At 41.6% G+C, this 19,279-nt stretch overlaps 2 protein-coding genes across 3 annotated transcripts in view; one reads left to right on the forward strand and one right to left on the reverse strand.

The window, feature by feature from the left end:
* The first annotated feature begins 412 nt into the window (after window positions 1-412).
* Window positions 413-18,762, forward strand: IVNS1ABP (influenza virus NS1A binding protein). Of its 2 annotated transcripts, none has more exons than XM_086753568.1 (15): window positions 413-669; window positions 7,326-7,573; window positions 8,921-9,047; window positions 9,381-9,550; window positions 9,635-9,710; window positions 10,463-10,636; window positions 11,032-11,157; window positions 12,557-12,664; window positions 14,787-14,913; window positions 15,471-15,695; window positions 15,856-15,977; window positions 16,161-16,287; window positions 16,379-16,510; window positions 16,668-16,841; window positions 17,317-18,762. In XM_086753568.1, exons 3-15 carry the CDS (start codon window positions 8,937-8,939, stop codon window positions 17,568-17,570), a joined length of 1,926 nt encoding a protein of 641 aa, XP_086609694.1. In that variant the 5' UTR covers window positions 413-669; window positions 7,326-7,573; window positions 8,921-8,936; the 3' UTR covers window positions 17,571-18,762. The 2 variants fall into 2 exon arrangements, with proteins under 2 accessions (XP_086609694.1, XP_086609695.1); XM_086753569.1 differs by lacking the exon at window positions 413-669 and adding an exon at window positions 6,795-6,934.
* SWT1 (SWT1 RNA endoribonuclease homolog) overlaps window positions 17,786-19,279 on the reverse strand; it is a 40,888-nt gene continuing 39,394 nt past the window's right edge. Inside the window, exon 20 of the transcript XR_015259216.1 lies at window positions 17,786-19,030. The gene's annotated coding sequence lies outside the window, so the exon portion shown is untranslated. The remainder of the gene's footprint in view (window positions 19,031-19,279) is intronic.

The following is a 19,279-nucleotide window of genomic DNA, read 5'->3' on the forward strand; positions in this document are numbered from 1 at the left end:
AGCCAGAGGTGGGAGGGAGTGCGGCCTGGGGCCCCGCATACACGGGACAGGCCTCCACAGAGAGTTTCCAGTATTAAATACTGTATTTTATGGTAAAGCGGTACCTGTCATTGTATGCAGATATGACACCTCGAAGGACAGACTCAAACGAGGAGAGGAAGTCACGGCTGAGGCGGAAGGGAAACGCCAGTTTTGAAAAATTAAAAATACTGAACCAGCTGGGCTTGTGGCCAAGACCCAGGAGAAACGAACGCTGGCCAGCCCCCGGCTTCTCCCCTCAGCCGCTTCTCCCCCACCCTTCCCGCCCCTCCCGGTTCTCCCGCCCCGCCAGCGCTCCCCGGGGCCCCGCCGCCCCCGCCCGCCTCGGGAGCGGAGGGAGGGGCGCGGCCGGACTTGTTTCTGGGCGGCGGAGGGGTACGGGGCGCAGTGCGGCCAGCTCGCGCAGGCGGTGTGGGGTGCTCCAAGCTCCCGCGGCCGGTTCGTCGGTGCAGAGCCCGCGCTCCCCGGTTCCCTCCCGCCGCCCCCTTCCTCCCTCAGCAGCGTCTCGCCGCTTCGTCTCGCCCTCCGTTCCCTCTTCCCGGCGGGCTGGGGCTGCATTTCCTCGTCGGCTTCCCCCTCAGCCTGGAGGCTCCCAATATGAACAGCATCGTCTGCGCTGAGAGGCACCAGGTACGGCGGGGCCCGGGCGGGCCGGATGCAGTTCTTGCCGGCTCTGTGAGGGGAAGGGCGGCGGCCGTGAGGCGGGGGGCAGCTGGGCCCTGCGCCGCCCCGGCCCCGCCGCTCTTTGTTCCCCGCTCGGAGCTGGCGGGAGGGGGTGGTGGCGGCCCGGCCGGTCGCGCCGTGCCCTCCCTCGGCTGGAGGAACGGGAGCCCCCCGGGCTCTGCGGGTTTTCCTCGCTTCTTTGGGGGCGGTTTCTCAAAGGCCGGCCGACTCTGGAAGTTGCCGTGCTCTTGGAGGCGAAGTTGTGCAGATGGCCTGGGTGGCCTGGAGCGGGTTCCCTCACGGCTGCCGGCCCGCGGGGGGCTCGGGAGGGCGTCGGCAGCGCCTCTGCGGTCCCGCGTGGGGCTGCGGTGTAGCCTGCAGCCTGGAAAATCCGCCGCTCCCCACAGGGATGGGGATCGTTCCAAGGTCAGGCGGTGCCCGCCCGCCTTTCCGAGCGCCACGCTGCAGGCGCGTAGGGGCCCCTTCCTTAAACCCTTTGTAGGAAGTTGGGGGGGGGGGGGGGGGGGCGGGGAGAATCCCAGAAATCCTGGGCTCTGAGTGAAGAAAACGGCCATTTCGGGCTGAAGAACACGTGCTGACAGCTGATTGCCAGTGTCATGACCCTCCCTGTCAGCTATACCAGTTCTAGGAAACAGGAGGTAATACGACTAAAACAGTGGCTGTCAGCCCACATTAGTGCTTCTGGAGAAGGGTGATGAGTATGAATGACCAGAAGAAGGTTTTTGGTGGGGGGAGCGTGGAGGGGAGAAGTACAGTATTTTCTGCCTGCATGCACAAATTTCCAGCAGCTCTTTAGAATTCTTCACAGGCCCTTCAAGGTAGAAAATATCTTCACGTTGGCAGCTTCACTGTTCCTTCACCCAGACATAAAAAGTGACTTGGTTACAATTTTATGCAGGGTGGAAAAATGTTGACGAAGTGAGAGGCGAGGCATCCTGAGTTATTTACTGGGGAGAAGGATAGCAAGACTGAGTGGTGATAGAGTAGTGGAAATTCAGTATCATGTCACTCTCCTTATTTGTCGTGGTTTATGAGGGGGAGCATTTTTTTTTTTGTTTGTTTCCAGTGATGGGTGTATAGATGCCACATTTACTCTCTTCTGTCAGGGATCTACAAAATAAGAAACCAAGCAGGATGTGGTGCTTTGATGGTGAGATTGGTTTAATTTTAGAAAGCGGATTTTGTAGCCACAGGCCTAACTCCTGGAGCACAGGATGCAACAGCCAGGGAATACTTTCCAGTTAGGAAACAGTACTGTAGCTTCTGTAAATAGGTCTCATTTTGTTTTCCTCAGCTTGAGTTCTTAAGGAGCAGGAGATGGTAAGAAAAGCAAAGACTGCCAGAATGAGGGGTGGGAGACAACAACAACAAACAAACAAAAAACCCCACCAGTTTGCTGTTTGTGTGACAAATGACAAAGTTTGAAGAACTGTGGGAGGTGTGTGTTAGTAGAAAAAATAAACCCATGGGGGGGGGAGGGGAAATAGGAAAGAGCTCAGATTTTAAGAGAGTGCATGTGAGGCAGAGAGTAGAAAAAGAGCTGTAGATAAAGACAATGACAGCAAAAGTCACCGGAACCAGTATGGAAAAGGGGATGTAATGGCCAGTGCTAAGACACAATGAGAGAGAATATTATCAAGAGCGTGGGGGGGCAGCATTGGAAGCGAGTACTAAATGGGCAGCTGGTGTGTTACAGCTGAGAGCTGTAGAAAGAACAGTAACATTCAAGCATAAAACCTGCTGCTTATAAATTTTTTAAGTCGAAGTACATACATTTGTGTTTGAAAGAGCTCTCTATAGAGGACAGTCCAAGTATTACATCTTCTTGGACTGTGTGTAAAAGGTTTTGGAAAATGTCCACAGTACTTTTTCCTTCTACTTCAATTCTTAGCTGGTGATAGCAAATATTCTCTCCCCCTCTCGTCGCTGTTGTGGGGGAAAGAAAAACTGAGGCTGATTTGTGGTAAAATAGAACACTTTTGGTTACAAGTCATAGTTATCAATGAGACTAAATACTTAGTGGAAAACAACTGAAAAGTAAATATGCAAAACAAAACTTATATAAATTATATGAGTCTTATTTTAAACCTCTGGTGTAAAGAAGCTGAGCCTGTTTAATGGTCTGTACAGTGTGTTGATATATGTCATGGTCCATGATGTTTTGCCCAGATGCAAACTCAGACATGAAAAGATTGTGTGTTTTTACCATAAATAAGTGCTAATGTATGAAAGCAAGTTTTTGAGGATGTCTGGTTTTATCTTCTGGTACAGGTAATGGACTACAGGTAGTCATAGGTGTGACCTACATTTCTGCTGAACTAGGCTGTAGAAATCCAGAAAGCTCACAGCAACTGAAAAGCCCCAACTGTGGTGTTAAATTCCATTTTTGTTTCCAACTTGTTGTTGACACAAGAAGTGTCAATCAAGTGTCCATCATTATATCTACATGTACTGACTTTTAATCAAGAGATTTAGAAGTGTCTTCCCCCAAGTTAGTGTTTTACTTGTGGGTTGAAGAGGTGGGATCTTAATCTGACAAAAAAGTTTGTGCAAAATGCGCACAAAGCGAAGGGCTTGTTTACTTTTTTAATGGCATACTGCACATGGGACCTACCAATGGACATCTGAAGGTCAGAGTTCTTGAATGGGAGGAAAAATAAATACAACCTGTGGTGTTAGGTCATGGGCAAGGTGACTTTTGACTCAGTATGTTGTGCTGGGACCTATTGTCTTGGTACCTCACCTGAGACTGCAGCTCATACGTCCCCTGAAAGTGGCTCTGCAGTGGAAAGTCTTAAGGCACAATAACAGTTTTTAGATCCCAGAGAAATTCAACAGTAATCATCTTGCAGCAGTTTTTTTTTTAATGTCAGAATGTTTTCTGCAGTGAACAACTGCTTAAAAAAAAAAAAGATGAACAGACCTAAATTCTAAACAAAATTAACAATTTTAAAGTGTATTGATTCTGACATTTATTTACTCTTGTAACTGAGCTAATCATGGTTCAGTAGTATTTGCATTTGCAAGATACATGTAAGAGGATAGCAAAGTGAAGGATGAGAAGACAGTATCATTATTTAGGTGAGCCTTCTTAAATGCATCTTTAAATATATGTACAGTTACGTGGAAAGATTAGTTTAAAAGGGGGAAATTCCTTTTCTGGAGTCAGTTATGTGCAGCGCATTTATCTCCGAGTGTGCTATGAGCCGTGAATCTTTTATGGTCCAGTGGTACATGTATGTAGCAAATGAAAATCTCAATCTGTGCCTAACAGTAAGTGTTTAGGGAGCACAATTATGTTTAAATCGAGCAACTGTGCAGACATTTGAATACTGCTGTTCCTGTACTTGGGTATAGCCGTACCATCGAAATGCACCGCGTGAGTCCCCCATGGCTGCTGCCTGTCTCAGGCCTCTGCAGTATTACACGTAGCCTGATCAACTCCTGATTGAAGGTGGGGCCTCCAGGCTCAGCACCAGTATCAATCTTTAATATTAAAAACTAGAATGGAAATCCAGAGTTTCTGTATCACTCTTATTTTTTGTTTCATTTTAAAAACGAGTGCAGGGCATAGGCCTACTCTCAGATAAGAATTTTCTCAAATGGAATGTGTTGTTCTCATTCTTGAATGCTAATTCTGTAGCTTTAACATGTTTCAATAATTGCAGTTTTATGGAGCTTGAAAAATAAGCAGTTCAGAGGCATCAGACTTCTTACTTTGCCTAGCTGACAGCGGTCTGTGAACATCACACTTGGTTTAAAAAATTGAAAATCCTGTAAAATTACAGAAAAAGCCACTGACAATTCTTGTGCAGTGAGCTAGATGGGAGTGTAAGCAAGGGGGAGAAAAAAGGTAATTACAAAGTTACTTAGTTACTTGATTTAAGAAAGAAATTTGTTTACAGTACCTGTTTATAACCTTTCATGCAGAAAATGCAGCATTCTTGACTTTTCCTTAAAGTTTGGTTGGTTGTTTGGCGTTTGTTCTAGCAGTAGCATACCAAACCAAAAAGAAGCCAGAAGGCAATGAGTATGCGTGTGCATTTAATGCCATTTTGAGTGGTAATATTAGCCATGGTTCACACACAACAGTATTGAAACTTTGTGGCAATGATTAAGACGTTTGAATTCCTAGCTATTCAGATTGGATAATACTATTAGATGCATAAATGCAAAATGTGTGGTTTTGACTTCATGCACAAAGAAGGACTTTAAAGGACAAATCTTCCATTTCAATCCAGAATTATTCTGGTTGTCCTTTGTAGATCTTGAAGGTCATAAGCAAGTACGTTGAGCGAAGTTAAAATACTGTGCTTGAAATAAAGTTCTTTTGTTACAGCAAAGTATGACAAAACATGCCCAGAAATGTAAACTGAGCAAGGATGATTCTGGAATTCAGTTGAAATTTTCTGAATAGTTGTCATGTAACTTGAAATCTCCCCAGCGCCTCAGTACTGGTAATTAACAGCAATTGCCATGAATATGGAATAGCAGAATGCATAATGTGGTATGTGAGCAGACCAGTAGCCTGTTTGTCTGAACTATGGCAGCAATATCCATTTAATTTGCTTTGGTAATTACGGACCTCTGCACAGTTAACAAGAAAACTTCTTTGAGAGACCTGGCAGTCGAGAAAAATCTGGTTTAAAACCAGGGTGAGCAAGGTGGATAATCTGATGTGCAGTGTGTTGCTTTCTGCTCAGAATCAGTGGTGACTGGATTGGTGCAAGCCTTTTCACCAAAGTGGTCTGCATTTGGGTAGGTAGGTCTAGCTATCGTGTCTAGGTGATTCCTGCAGTAGAAATGGAAGATTTAAAATCTGAGACAATTAAGTCGGAGGTCCCTTGGTGATAATTCTCTTGTACATTTGTGGATAGTCTTGGTGAAGCGTAACTTCCAGTAGATTCTTAAAACTTTTTTTTAAGCTAATTAATTACAACACTTGTGTTGAAATAATACCTCTGCATCTTTGGACAACAGAATGTTTCAGGTGAGATGAGTCTTTGGGGAAGGTGTGGATGTCTGACTGTTTGACAAATATCTATGTGGATGTTTGTTTTTAAAAAGTTTAATGTTTTGTTTGCTGTAGAAACTGAAAAGGTTATACCAGTTGTACCAACAAGGGAAGAAGTGTTGACTTCCAAATGCTTAGTTAAATAATCCTTGGTAAATAGAGCTTGGTTTCAGTTTCATAAGCTGCCTGTAGGATTATAAAAAGAGCATACATTTAACCTATGGAGATTTTTTTCCTAGCAAAGTATGCTGACTTTAAAGCATGTTGTAGGAAGTTGTAGTCTCCGGGGTACTGTTCCTGTAGCCCTCCCTGCCTGAGCGGGTACTGTATTACAGACAGACACCACTGCTGCTCTGGAGCAGTCGTTTCCTTCTTTATATGCATGTGTTTGTGTCTGTTCTAGCAGCCAAACTGGATTAGTTCTTTTTACCTGGTTGTCTGCTGGCTGAAATATTCTGTTGCAAGGAGCTGTTAAGGGTGGAAGTTTTCCTGTCGAGCTGGTGTGTTGTGGGATGATGCCCCCTGCCGCTCGTGAGAATCAGCCTCCTGCTTGAGCTGCTGAGCTACTTAGGGACAAAGGAGGTATAGTTCCTGCCAAAATGATCCCGTGTGTAAGTGCTGGCCACGCAGTAGGCTTGTGAGGCTTTCTTACCTGCAATATAGGTGACTTTTAATTTCTGACGAGGAGAAACGAGTTGCACCTATTTTTAGAAAACCTGGTTCCCAATGTGGCATTTAATCTCTAGATACAAATATAGTTTTGGAACTGCAGTGGGGGAACTCAAGTGGGTGAAGTGATCCGTGTTTTCTTGAGGTGGTGTCAGGGTCATGGAAAGTTCCAGAGTGGGTGTTTGTTGCCTGCTCCCTCCCCGCTGCTCCCTCCCCTTCTCCCCTCCCTGAAAAAGCCCGGCATAAACAGCCCACTCAGATGCAGAATCCCAACAAAGCTACCCTGGTCTGCATTGCCAGTGCAGAAGTTGACCAGAACGTAACAGATTCTGTTCGCAGGGTAGTGAAGAAGCTTTTTATCAAAGAAGATTACCATTAAAATAGCGATTTCTGACTTTATAATTGTTTAAATACCAAGGACTGGAGACATGCCCAGTCATTTCAGACGTGTCCCTAATCCATCTTCAGTCCATTTTAGGCATTCAGTAGAAGAAGGATATAAGTAGATGAGTACAGGAAAAGCAAAAGGTAGGAGGCATGTGGATTGGTTTCTTTTAAAAAATGTATTCTTTTATGTTGTGTTAAATATTTAAGTGTTACCTACTCATGTAAGCAATCTACATATAGGAAGTGCTAAAGGTTAGAGTTTGTAAGAAGGGGATTCAGCTGTTCTGACTTTTTCTGTAAGCACTAATTTAGCCCATTTCTTGTCTCTGGGTATAAAAATTGTCGTAGTTGACCTCTCGTTAGACACGAGAATGTATTGGTTTCAGTATGGAATTTTTCAGGCAGTTTTTGCGGAGAAAAACTTGTTTGTTTGCGTCAGGAACTGATACTTTAAGACAGTACTAAAGTTTCATCTGGAATAGCTGGTAGTACTATCTGTTGTCCTTACTTTATAACTTCTCCTTTATTGCAGATTATGATGCATGATTATCACAGAAGAAATTCATGTCTATAGCTCTTAAGGACTCTGTTACATCATCTTCAAGCCTGATAGTTTTGGAATCCATATTGCAGCTGCAAAGACACGTCTGTTTTTGCATTTCAACAAACATCATCTTTGTCAGAAGATACTGAATCTGAAGTGCTCTGTTTTAACACAGTGATACCATTGGATTGTTTTAAGATTTCCCAGTCAAAGATTTACAGTAATATATTTGCTAGGTAAGTTGATACTGTTAGTTTTATATACAGTAGTTAAAAGTTTTGCTGAAATTCTGTGACTTACAATGACAGCAAGATTTTGCTTAATAAAACACGACAAATGAAAGTGTATGCAAATGGATAATAATCTTTGTAAGTAAGATTATTGTTGCCAGTTTAGGGTCAAATACTTTCAGTAGTAAGTGAGTTTAGAATAAACAGATTAACACTAGAATTATTTTGTGTGGGGCTTGCTATTTTTATTACTGAGTTTGACTGTCTACTTTCCTATTTTGGGGGGTTTTTTTTTGTTTTGTTTTTTCTTAAACTTCAAATGGAAATACGAATTGTTGCTGGTAACATTACTAGCCCCCAACATATTCTTCCCTCTAAAATTGTTGAGGAATTTTTTTTGCATATGTTAGCAGCTCAAACTTACAAATGTGATTTTCAGGTTGTTTTTTTTTTTTAATTATTTCAAATTCATTAGGTCACTTCAGCAGCATATTTTAGTATTCTTAATTAGCTTCCTGTTTGTAAAGTGGACTTTTCCTAAAAGTGCTTAGCTAAAAAAAGAATCAATTAAATGACTTATGAAATAGCTTCCAAATTCAAAAGCTAGTTTCCTGATGCTGTTTTTCAAGTCTTGGTCCAATTTACTTGAGGTGCTATGTTTGTATATGGGTAAGATCTTCAGGGGAAGTTGGTTTAACTTCATGATGACTTAAAAAACATTGTCGTTGTTCAGAATGTATTTAATTCTGTCTGTGGTTTTTTTTTTTTTTTTTGGTGCTGATATTGTTGCATGACTTCCAGCTACTCTGACACGTTTAATTAAGTTGTTAATAATACAATTAAACAAAAAAAATATTTTTATAGCTATTGTTCTACTCCACTAGTTGAAATTATCAGTTGTTATTTTTCGGTGTAGTTGGTTTTGGGTCTGTGCAAAAAATGAAGCTGACTAGAATGACAGATTTCATGCAGTAAGCAGAAAATAGTGATACATCTACCAAATCTAGTCTTTATGGAGGGGAATAAAGCTTCTTGTCTAATCCTGTGGTTTCCAGCTTGCTCCCATGGAGCTAGCACAGGTTCAGCATGTAGTTTTGTGTTGTTACCTGCTGAAATGATGTGGATAAATTAAGAGTTGGCGCCTCACTCTCTGAAAATCATTCATCTGGGCAATTCAAAGTATTCTTGTCCGCATGTACTCAGCAGCAGCAGTACTCTTCTAGGCAATTTTTTTGTGATGGATTTTTTTTTTTTTCATTCTCCATGAATGTTTGTTTGCAAACAATGTGTTAGCAGTACTTATATATTGAAGACAAATGTTGTACCTCTAAACTTTATACATTCTATTTTCAGCCAGACCAGCACCAAAATGATTCCTAATGGATATTTGATGTTTGAAGATGAAAACTTCATCGAGTCATCTGTTGCCAAACTAAATGCCTTGCGTAAAAGTGGCCAGTTCTGCGATGTCCGTCTCCAGGTACTTTTTTTTCTGTCCGAGTGTGATGGTTGAATGAGGTGGGCTTTTGTTACACTGTAATACTGTGTGCCTCACTGATTGTGAGGCATGAGATTTTAGAATCGGATTTTTCTGAAAAATGCATACTTAAAAAAAAAAAAAAATCAGATATACTTTGAGAGGAGCAACACTAACATTTTTTTCAGCTGATGTAAATTGGAGAGTGTATTGATTTGAAAAATTGATTTGAACTGTGACATTCACTTGGGTAGGCCTTTACACTATTATAATACAAACGTATTTAAAAAAAATTCTTACCAGCAGGTGAGTTTCTTATTTGTGTTTTAAATATAGGTGTGCGGACATGAGATGTTGGCGCACCGAGCCGTGCTAGCTTGCTGCAGCCCCTATCTGTTTGAAATCTTCAATAGTGATAGTGATTCTCATGGAATTTCCCATGTTAAATTCGATGATCTCAATCCAGAAGCTGTTGAAGTTCTGTTGAACTATGCCTATACTGCTCAGTAAGTAGTTTTCCCAGAAACTAAAGAGAGTAGATTTTAATTTAAAAAATCAAAATAATGAAGATAAATATCTTTCTTTAATAGGTTAAAAGCTGATAAAGAACTGGTGAAAGATGTATACTCCGCAGCAAAGAAGTTGAAGATGGAGAGAGTTAAGCAGGTACAGTTCCTGGCTCTTTCGGAAGTCCGTTCTGCTTTCGCAGGCTGACAGCATTATGCTTTTTGGTGTTAATGATGATTCTGTGGAAAAAGTGATAAGTTTCTATTAGCATTGTGTTGATTTTGAGTGACATCGGTATGTATTGCTTCCACTTGTATTATCTTTGCGCTGAAGGGATCTCTGAAGACAAAGTTCTGTGTTTGTCCACCTGCATAAGCAAAATGGCTTCCGAATCAGAGCTGGCTACTTAGCTTCAGGTTTGTGGAAGCGATGGTTTGCTTGATTGTGTTGGGAGGTCAAATTAAACCTGTAAATCTATGTCAGTGATAATGTGAAAAAAGAATAATTCACACACTCCTGAACATGTTTGGTAGAGCTTGACTTTAGAAATACTTACTCTTGCCTCAAATGGGGATACCTTAGACAAGGCAATTGGGATTCTTACCTTCATCTGACTGCAGATAAACATGGGGTCAGTGTATATGAGTAGCTTTCTGAGTGTGTATGACTTCTTTCTTTTAATAAACACATACTTAAAGGACCTCTAAAGGTCCCTTCCAACCCAAACTATTCTATGATTCTGTATTCCTATGGAAAGTAACGTTTCGTTTACAGCTCTAGCATAGTGGGATGACAAGAGTTACTACTCTGCAGTTAGAAAACAGCTGTTGCCGTATGTCGGGGTGGTTAATTTAAAAATACAGAAATCTTACCTACTTGTAAACTAAGATACAGCCTTTTTTTCTTAAAAGGTTTGTGGTGACTATTTGCTCTCCAAGATGGATGTTCAGAGCTGCATCTCTTACCGAAACTTTGCAAGTTGTATGGGAGACTCGCGTTTATTGAACAAGATCGATGGCTACATTCAGGAACATCTTTTACAGATTTCAGAACAGGAAGAATTTCTCAAACTTCCACGGTTAAAGGTTAGCTCTAAGTTTGTAGACTTCCTTCTGGTACGTGATGTCCAAAAAGCAACGCAAGGAACAACTATCATGGCTTCCTTTTAGGGAGTAGGAAAACTTGGTGTACTGACGTTTACCAACAACGTGAAAATTCTGGATCTGTATAATATTCATACTACTGTGACCCTTAACTGTAGAGAATACATATGATCATCCTTTCTAAGTGTAAAAAATAACTGCAGCTATACTTAAATGTTCTTCCTAGCTTCAGTGGCACAGGCTGAAAGCTCCTCTTAGATGCTGTTTTCTAGCTCTGTGGTAAAGGGAGAGTAATGCTCTCTATGTAAAGTACAGTATACTGCAAATCCAAGGGTAATGCCTGTGGAGTAAATCATCCTCTCCTCTTCTAATTCAAGCTTGAAGTAATGCTAGAAGACAATGTTGGCCTACCCAGCAATGGCAAACTATACACAAAGGTAATCAACTGGGTACAGCGCAGCATCTGGGAGAATGGAGACAGCCTGGAAGATCTAATGGAAGAGGTTAGTCTTTAAGAAAATGGGATTAAACATCTTTTTGGTTTGGTTTGTTTTGTTTTTTTAAAAAAAAGTCAATATGAAGGATGATCCCTTTTACTTTTAATTTTTTTTTATTTTTCCACTTTTTTAACAATGACCCTAAAGAATTTAAATTTTACTGTAGGTACCCCTAAGCTGAGAAACTGGGGGGGTGTTCAGGTGAGCTGAATGAACTGTTCAGTCTGGTATTCCGCTTTCCTTTTTTGCTCACTATGTGCTGTATAGTAACCTCAAAGTGGCATGTATTTTGCTTTAGAATTGGGGAGGTGGTACTGAAACTTGCTGTAGATTCTTGATATTTTCCTTTGCAGGTTTTGCTTGAAATGCAAAGTAGGTAAAAGCTTCTAATGGTTGTTCCTCCCCGTTGATTTATCTCCCCATAGGTTTATTAACAAAACTAGGATACCAAGGCTGAAGAACCAAGAAGAAACCTCAAGTGTATTGACACGTACAGAAGCAGCAGTCCTGCCCCAGTTCTCCTAAGAAAATCCGCTGTGGGCAGAGAACGATGATGATGATTTAATGGTGTTTACTTACTCCTTTACAGGATACATTATTTTAAAAGTTGTGTGTTATAAATGGCTTTACTCATGAATACTAATACTAGATGTAGCCTGGGCAGTGTTTAATGGAAAAATTAGTGGGAAGCCTAGACTTTTAATTGGCTGGAGCAAATGGACTTTACAGAAACCTGTGAAAGATGAAAATTTTCCCAGTTTGTTACTACGAGCACAATAGATCTCCGGAAACACTTGTATAGGCAAAAGTACATGTTGATACTGTCGTATATTCTCAAGTGTGTCTTTCCTTTTGGAATAACTGATTTTAAAAGCTTTGATCATGTTGACATTCAGATGCATTTCAGTGAAACAGTTGCATCTGATATTTAGTTGTGGACAGCAGTTTCCTCCAGAACTTAAATTTGTGTTGTCTTCCCTCATCCCCGTACTACCTTTCTTTTAGAGTCCACTCTTGGCTTCTCTTTAACTTTTTTTGGATCAAGATAAATATGTGTATTTTTCAAAGCAGAAAACTTGTTTGCGGGGATAACGAAAATGCTTGCATGAGACTGTGAATTTGTGTAATTCTGCAAATTAATGTGCCTCTTGCTTGTCTAATGTTTCTGTGCTGGAAAAACAGTAGAAGTCCTTGGAAAATGAAGATTTCTCTCAAGCTGAGAAAGTAAGGAGCCTTCATCCAATATTTGAAGATTGCCACCGTGACATCTGCTTCCTTTTAGTTTTGTCATTCTGCTAGATTGAGATGACGAGAAGTATGCTGGCGACTGCCTTTTGTAATCTGCCTGTAGCTAAGTAGCAATGGCGACGGTAGCCACATGGGTATTCTGTTGTTGTTTTTGCAGGTTCAAACGCTGTACTACTCAGCTGATCACAAGCTGCTTGATGGAAATCTGCTAGATGGACAGGCTGAGGTGTATGGCAGTGATGATGACCACATTCAGTTTGTGCAGGTACAAATTGCAGACAGTCTGAGGTAACCCCAGGTAGACTGGAGCAGTTTACAGCACGCCTGAAGTTTTGTGTACTGTAGCAGAGAAAGCGGCAGTAGTTTTAATGGAGAAATACATGATGAGAGAGTATCTTTCTCGAAACGGCTGGAGGCGATGATTTAGTCTCTGCTTCTGGTTTTTCATCAGACTGACTCTAAGTCTTTGCAAAACGGAGTGCTTGAGGTTTGACTTCAAAATAAATAAATCTTCGGCTGTTAGAAGAAAGAGGAGGTAGAAAAGCAGTCAGCTGTGGAGAGATATTCAAGAGACTGTAAAGAATTGTGGACTGCTTGGCTTGCAAGGGAGAATGGCTTATGCATCTGTTAAATTTTGGCACAGAAAAAAGATTCCAGACGTAAGTTCTAATCCTTCAGCTGCCAGCATCCATTTCTTTTGTTCAGCTGCAGTGGTTATATGGAAGAGAGATTTAAAAAAGCAGCAGTAGATAAAATCTGATCTAGAGATAGCTGATGCTTTGATGGTGTACACATCAGTCCTGTGCTTTTTGAGGTTGTTGTTTTTTCCATTCTAGCCAGGTACAGTAATTCTCAACTCCTGAAAAACACAGCTTAGGACAGTGGAGCCTGCTTAAGAAAGAAGGAATAAATATGGGCTAATAGATGTAAATTATCAACTGCTTTACACAAATAAAGGTTGTTTAAATTCACTGAGTTAGAAGCAAATACATTGTAATGTTCTAACTCATAACAGCAGAATGTGCTGATACAAAAGTATACTTCTTGAGATTTTTGGCTAATGTTTATGTAAAACACTCTGAATCCCCGAAAGTGGACTTTAGAATTGAAAAGAGAGGAAAACAAAAAGCCAGCTAAATTTCCTGTTTCTTAATTGTTTTTAGTAAGCCTTCACCACCTTTGGATACTACTCCTTGTGATACTTAAACGCTGAGAGGTGAACAAAATGTTCATTTTCAGAAATAAAGTTATCAACTTTTTCTTTTTAAAAAATCCTTTCTGATAATAAGAATTGCCAACTTAATATATTCTAAACAGCTGAGAAAACTAACACCAGAAAACCATAGATGACAGTCCTGGAAAAATTGTAACTTAAATTTTTGAATTACAAAAGTTTTTCGTTTCTGTCCCTGTCGAGGCAATTTAAGGATCATAAGGGACTAGGCTGTTAATTGAATGAAGATTCAGAAATAACAAAAATGCTGTCCACAAATGAATTTATATTTATGGTGAGCTGAGTATAGCAATCAAACTTCTGTGCGAAGTTACCTGAGTTGGATGATGTATTTCAGATGATGTATTTCAGAAGCCTTATGACAGTTTCCATAGAGATCAGACTCCAGGGAACTGTGCAAGCACTGCAGACCTGATACTGTGGTCATAAACTTTGATGCTAAACAGGACAGACAGAACGTTAACTTCTTATGTTTGGTTCTTATGATTCAGAAAAAGCCTGGACAACTAACTCTGCAGTTTAGTCTGAAATGTGAAATTTGGGGTTTTTTCTTAATTGAGCAAAATAATGTAAGCTACAGTATAAAATTAATTGAAGAAGAAAAGAAAGCAGAAACCTCCTGTTAGTGGGAAGTATCAAGGGAGTCAAATCCAAGAAACAGCTAATCTGAGCACAGAGAGGAACTGAGGTGCAATTAATTTGTCTTTAGGGAATGAAGAGAATAGTTAATTCCCTTCCAAATAGCATTACATAATTAACTCCAGTTCCAAAAGCAGAGCTTGTGAGTGAGGCTTCTAGTTTGTAGATCAGTTCTCTCCAAATAGATGTAGGTTTTTCTGTAGATTTGAAAATCTTGCCAGCAATACATACTCTTTTCTAGGAATTTGAAATGGTTTCTAGTCAGACACTAGCAGTGTAGAGGTGCACTCACAGGATGAGATGAGTACCAAGATAAGATGTAGGGTGATTTTTGGCCGCTGTTGCCGAGTGGGCAAGATGTTCTGTTGAAAATCTAGGTGTGCTATAAATGATACTCTGCAGAGGTGGTAGACGAAGTGTGCTCTTGAATAGTGATGTATTAGCTCAGAGAAGCAAAGGTAGAAGGCGGTGTGCTCTCTGGCTAGGTTTCTGTAGCTGCCTTTTGGTTTTGCAGAAGAAGCCACCACGTGAGAATGATCACAAGCAGATTAGTAGCAGCTCCTCTGGAAGTCTTTCTCCAAATGCTACTGTTCAGAGTCCTAAACATGAGTGGAAAATCATTGCTTCAGAGAAAACTTCAAGTGAGTAACTGGGGCAGGGTTTGCCTAAAAGATACATCTGGTATTATGTACCTACCACCTCTCACTCCCTAGGGATGTTCTTCAACATCTGTAAGAAATGCAGAAGTGCTTTTTCTTACTGGTGATGCAAGTAGAGTAATTTGCCCAGTAATTTGTGGCATGTTTCTAATGCAACTGGGGCCAAACTGGGATCGCTTACATCTTGATACCTTATTGACAGGGCCATTCCAGATCCCATGGTGTGTATAGTTTACCCAGAAAGTCCTAAGGAGATAGGCAGTCTCTGATCAATTAACAGAGCTGTTAGCTGTGTGTGTGCGAGGAGACCTGTCTCTTAGCATGGCTTTCAGTTGCTGTCTTAGGTCCTTTGAGCACTATAACTCATCTAAAACTCATCTTTTTCAGTAACTAGGCAAACACTTGGAACCAGTAACGAGAAAAAATAGCTTTCTCACATATAAGGGGAGAAGTGTACTCAGAAGACCCCAGGTGGCATTCACTTCAATTCACCACAAATTTTATTATATTGGTGGTCTCTCCTTTTCTCCTTGTGACAGGTAACACGTACCTGTGTCTTGCTGTTCTGGATGGTGTGCTGTGCGTGATATTCCTGCATGGCCGTAACAGCCCTCAGAGCTCTCCCACGAGCACGCCACGACTGCTGAAGAGTCTGAGTTTTGAGCTTCAACCGAATGATATTATAGAGAAGCTCATGTCTCCAATGCAGTATGCTCGGTCTGGATTGGGCACAGCTGAACTTAACGGCAAGCTAATTGCTGCAGGTAAGAGAAATTCTAAGAGTTCTTTAACAGCTTGCTCATTTGGGGATTGAGGGGTGGACGGTGGCTTCTTAACTCTGTACACTGTGTTAGAGTCAGTGTTTGTCAACATCAAAGCTGCTGGTCTTTGGAAACGTGGTGTCATCCAACCTTTTGCTTTTAGGTGGCTATAACAGAGAGGAGTGTTTGCGCACGGTGGAATGCTACGATCCCCAAAAGGATACTTGGACTTTCCTTGCACCAATGAGAACACCCAGAGCTCGGTTCCAGATGGCAGTTTTAATGGTGCGTAGTGGGTGGGGATCGGATGGAATGTAACGTCATGTAAATGTAGATGGGAGAAAGAGGGCGAACTTCACAAGATGGGAACGCGCGTTGCTTAATTGTAGTTACGTGGTTACTAAAGTGATAGTGATCTGAATTCTTGGGTAGTTGTACGCGAACCAGGTATTTAATTTTTCCATACAGGGGCAGCTGTATGTTGTGGGTGGGTCGAATGGCCACTCAGATGACTTGAGCTGTGGAGAAATGTATGAGCCAGAAATAGATGACTGGACTCCTGTACCAGAACTGAGAACGAACCGCTGCAATGCAGGTAGCATATCTGCAGTGGATCCACTGTTTGTTTTTTTTTCTGGTCCTTATTTATTTATTAGCTTGCTTACTATTCTTTCCTGTATGAATAGGAGTTTGTGCCCTGAATGGAAAACTGTACATTGTTGGTGGCTCAGATCCTTATGGCCAAAAGGGACTTAAGAACTGCGATGTGTTTGATCCCGTAACAAAATCTTGGACAAGCTGTGCTCCTCTTAATATCCGTAAGTTTGCTGTGTAGTTTGCGGTGGGGAGAAAAGGGCAATTGTAAAACTTCAGGTTTAAAACCAAACAAAAAACCTGTTTAGATTTCAGCTGCTGGGGCATGTTGTGAGTGCACGACTCCTGTGCTGGCCTGTAACTCCTGGGGTTTGATTGCAGGGAGACATCAGTCTGCAGTGTGTGAGCTGGGGGGATATTTATACATCATCGGGGGAGCGGAGTCGTGGAACTGCCTGAACAGCGTGGAGCGTTACAATCCAGAGAACAACACTTGGACCCTGATTGCGCCCATGAACGTGGCTCGACGAGGAGCTGGGGTGGCCGTTCATGACGGTAGGCTGACGCAGGCTCAAGCAACCTCTTTGTGCTTGAGGAATTTTTCATGTTAAGCTACGATGCAAGTAGAGTGCAAAGCTGTGTTCCTTCTTGGGGAGGAGACAATAGGTCAGAGCCTGGCTATGCCTCCAACTTAATAAAAAACTGTAACCAGAAAAAACCCAAACTTGCCTTTGTTTTGGGGCATTCCCCTCCACCCCTTTCTTTTCAGAACGTCACCAGGCAGCTTCCAGAATTGCATCTGTTTGAATTTGGACTTTGCACTTACTCGGAAATAACTTCCAGTCAGTTCTAATGATCAAAAGACCCAAAGCAGGTCAATACTGTAACTTCAGACCTGGAGTGAGGCAGAAGCTTCTGACAAAAAACCTGAAATTCCTTTGCTTTCCCTTGGTTTGTCTCCTCAGAAAGGAGGTTGTGTTTGGCGACATAGCTGGTGCTTAGCAGTGATCCATTCACTTCCTTTTAACAGGAAAACTCTTTGTTGGTGGAGGCTTTGATGGCTCTCACGCGGTGAGCTGTGTGGAGATGTACGACCCAGCTAAGAATGAGTGGAAGGTGATGGGAAGCATGACTACCCCAAGGAGCAACGCTGGCATCACAGCGGTGGCAAACACTATTTATGCAGTTGGGGGATTTGATGGCAACGAATTCCTGAACACAGTTGAAGTCTACAACCCAGAGTCAAACAAATGGAGCCCCTACACAAAAATTTACAAGTTTTAAGTGAATTAAATTCCCTTTTCAAACTAACAGGCTTAGTGATGTAATTGTGTTTTAGGATAGGTACACATGTGAATAGGGTTAGGGAGGGTGGAGATGTTGCCAACAGCAACACAGAGCTTTTGCATATTGCATATTAATGTGCTGTACATATTTGTTTTGGAAAGACTATCAAGATGAAGGGATTTTTTTGTGTATTTTAGAACTTTGTTTTAGGGTTTGTTTTTTTTTTTTAAAGATTTTTGAAGATAATACAAGAGAAAGTAGCCTGGGCATATCACTTCAGGAGCTTCCCCCAGTGTTTGTTTTGTCACTTTGCACGTTAAACAACTTTTCCTGTAGGCTCTGTTCTTGGGGCAGGAAGTGTAAGGTTATGGGGGGATAGTTCTTTTCATCAGGCCTTGTTTTCCTTCAGTAACTGGAACAATCTGTAACAAGAAGCCTTATTTAAATAGGTATAATGGCTATTTTTTTTAATTAAAAAAAGCTAACATGCCTGCCACTACCTTATCTTTTATGATTGCCTTTTTATAACAGTTTTTATATACTCAGCAGAGTATTTTATCTGTTGACATGAAAATAGTGGATACATGGTTATTGAAGCAAAGAGACAACCTTGGAGTTCATAGAGACTGAGTGGGACAACAGATTTACCACTGGACGTGAGCTTCTGAGCTTTTGCCTCTGCTCCAATATTGTCACTTAGTATGCAACACAGTCCTTAGAGCAGAATGGAGTTTCTGAACATAACATAGCTGTGACTTTGTAGGCTGGGAAAATTATTTTGGCTCCAAATATTTTGACAAAAATGCGGAGGGTGGTTTCTGTACAGCAGTTTTGTTACTAGGGGTGAGCTAACATTTGTAAAACAAAAACTTCAGTGTGGGGGTTTTCTCATGCTTTTTAAACTCTTTCCAGTTGGCAATGAAAATGTATTCATCTGATTAGTAACTGTCTTCAGTTTATTTTTCTAATATAAGCTGAAAGTGTGTTAGAACACAAATAACTTGATTTCATTTGTGCTCATAGTACTATGTTTTAGTTCACTTTCTCTGTTCATATGGATAAATGGTGGTTAGGATGACTTGGTGTCCAATGTGTAGAGCTGCACATCTAACTCCTGGTGCCAAAACTAGCACTGACTGCTTGCTGCTGCTGCAAACACATTAAAGGTACCTTTTGGGAAATCCTTGCACCACAGTCTTTGCGTCTTGGTCTTTAACATAGTCCGGGCAGAAATGGGAGAGTGAAGTGCCGCATCCACCGCCTGCCTGCCCTGTGGAGACTTACCCTCCTGAAATACAGAGCAGGCAGCCAGCACGTGGCTCCTAGAGCATGGCCGCTGGAGTGGCGAGGAGATTTACCTATAGCTGGGCTGCTTTCAGGATCATTTTGCTAAAAGCTCTGTGCAAATTGAAGTAAGTGTAGTGCTCCAGAGGTGAGATGAGAAAGGGTCAAGTGAACTTGAAGAAAAGAAATGTATAACACTGGTGAAAAAAGAGACACCACCACTGTAGGAAACTCAATCTGCTCATTCAGCTGTGTTCCACAGCATTCATCAAGCAGCTTTAAGAAATTAAGCCACTTCTAGCATCACCAATTTCAGTCACCATCATGTTCTTAGTTTCCTACAGCACGTTGATCCCAACGCTAGTGACAGCCCTCAGCTCCAGCTTATTGTACCTAACACACATAGTCCTGCTGTCAGGGGG

This window comes from Chlamydotis macqueenii, chromosome 8 (assembly GCF_036417535.1).
Source record: "Chlamydotis macqueenii isolate bChlMac1 chromosome 8, bChlMac1.mat, whole genome shotgun sequence".
Taxonomy (NCBI): Eukaryota; Metazoa; Chordata; class Aves; order Otidiformes; family Otididae; genus Chlamydotis; species Chlamydotis macqueenii.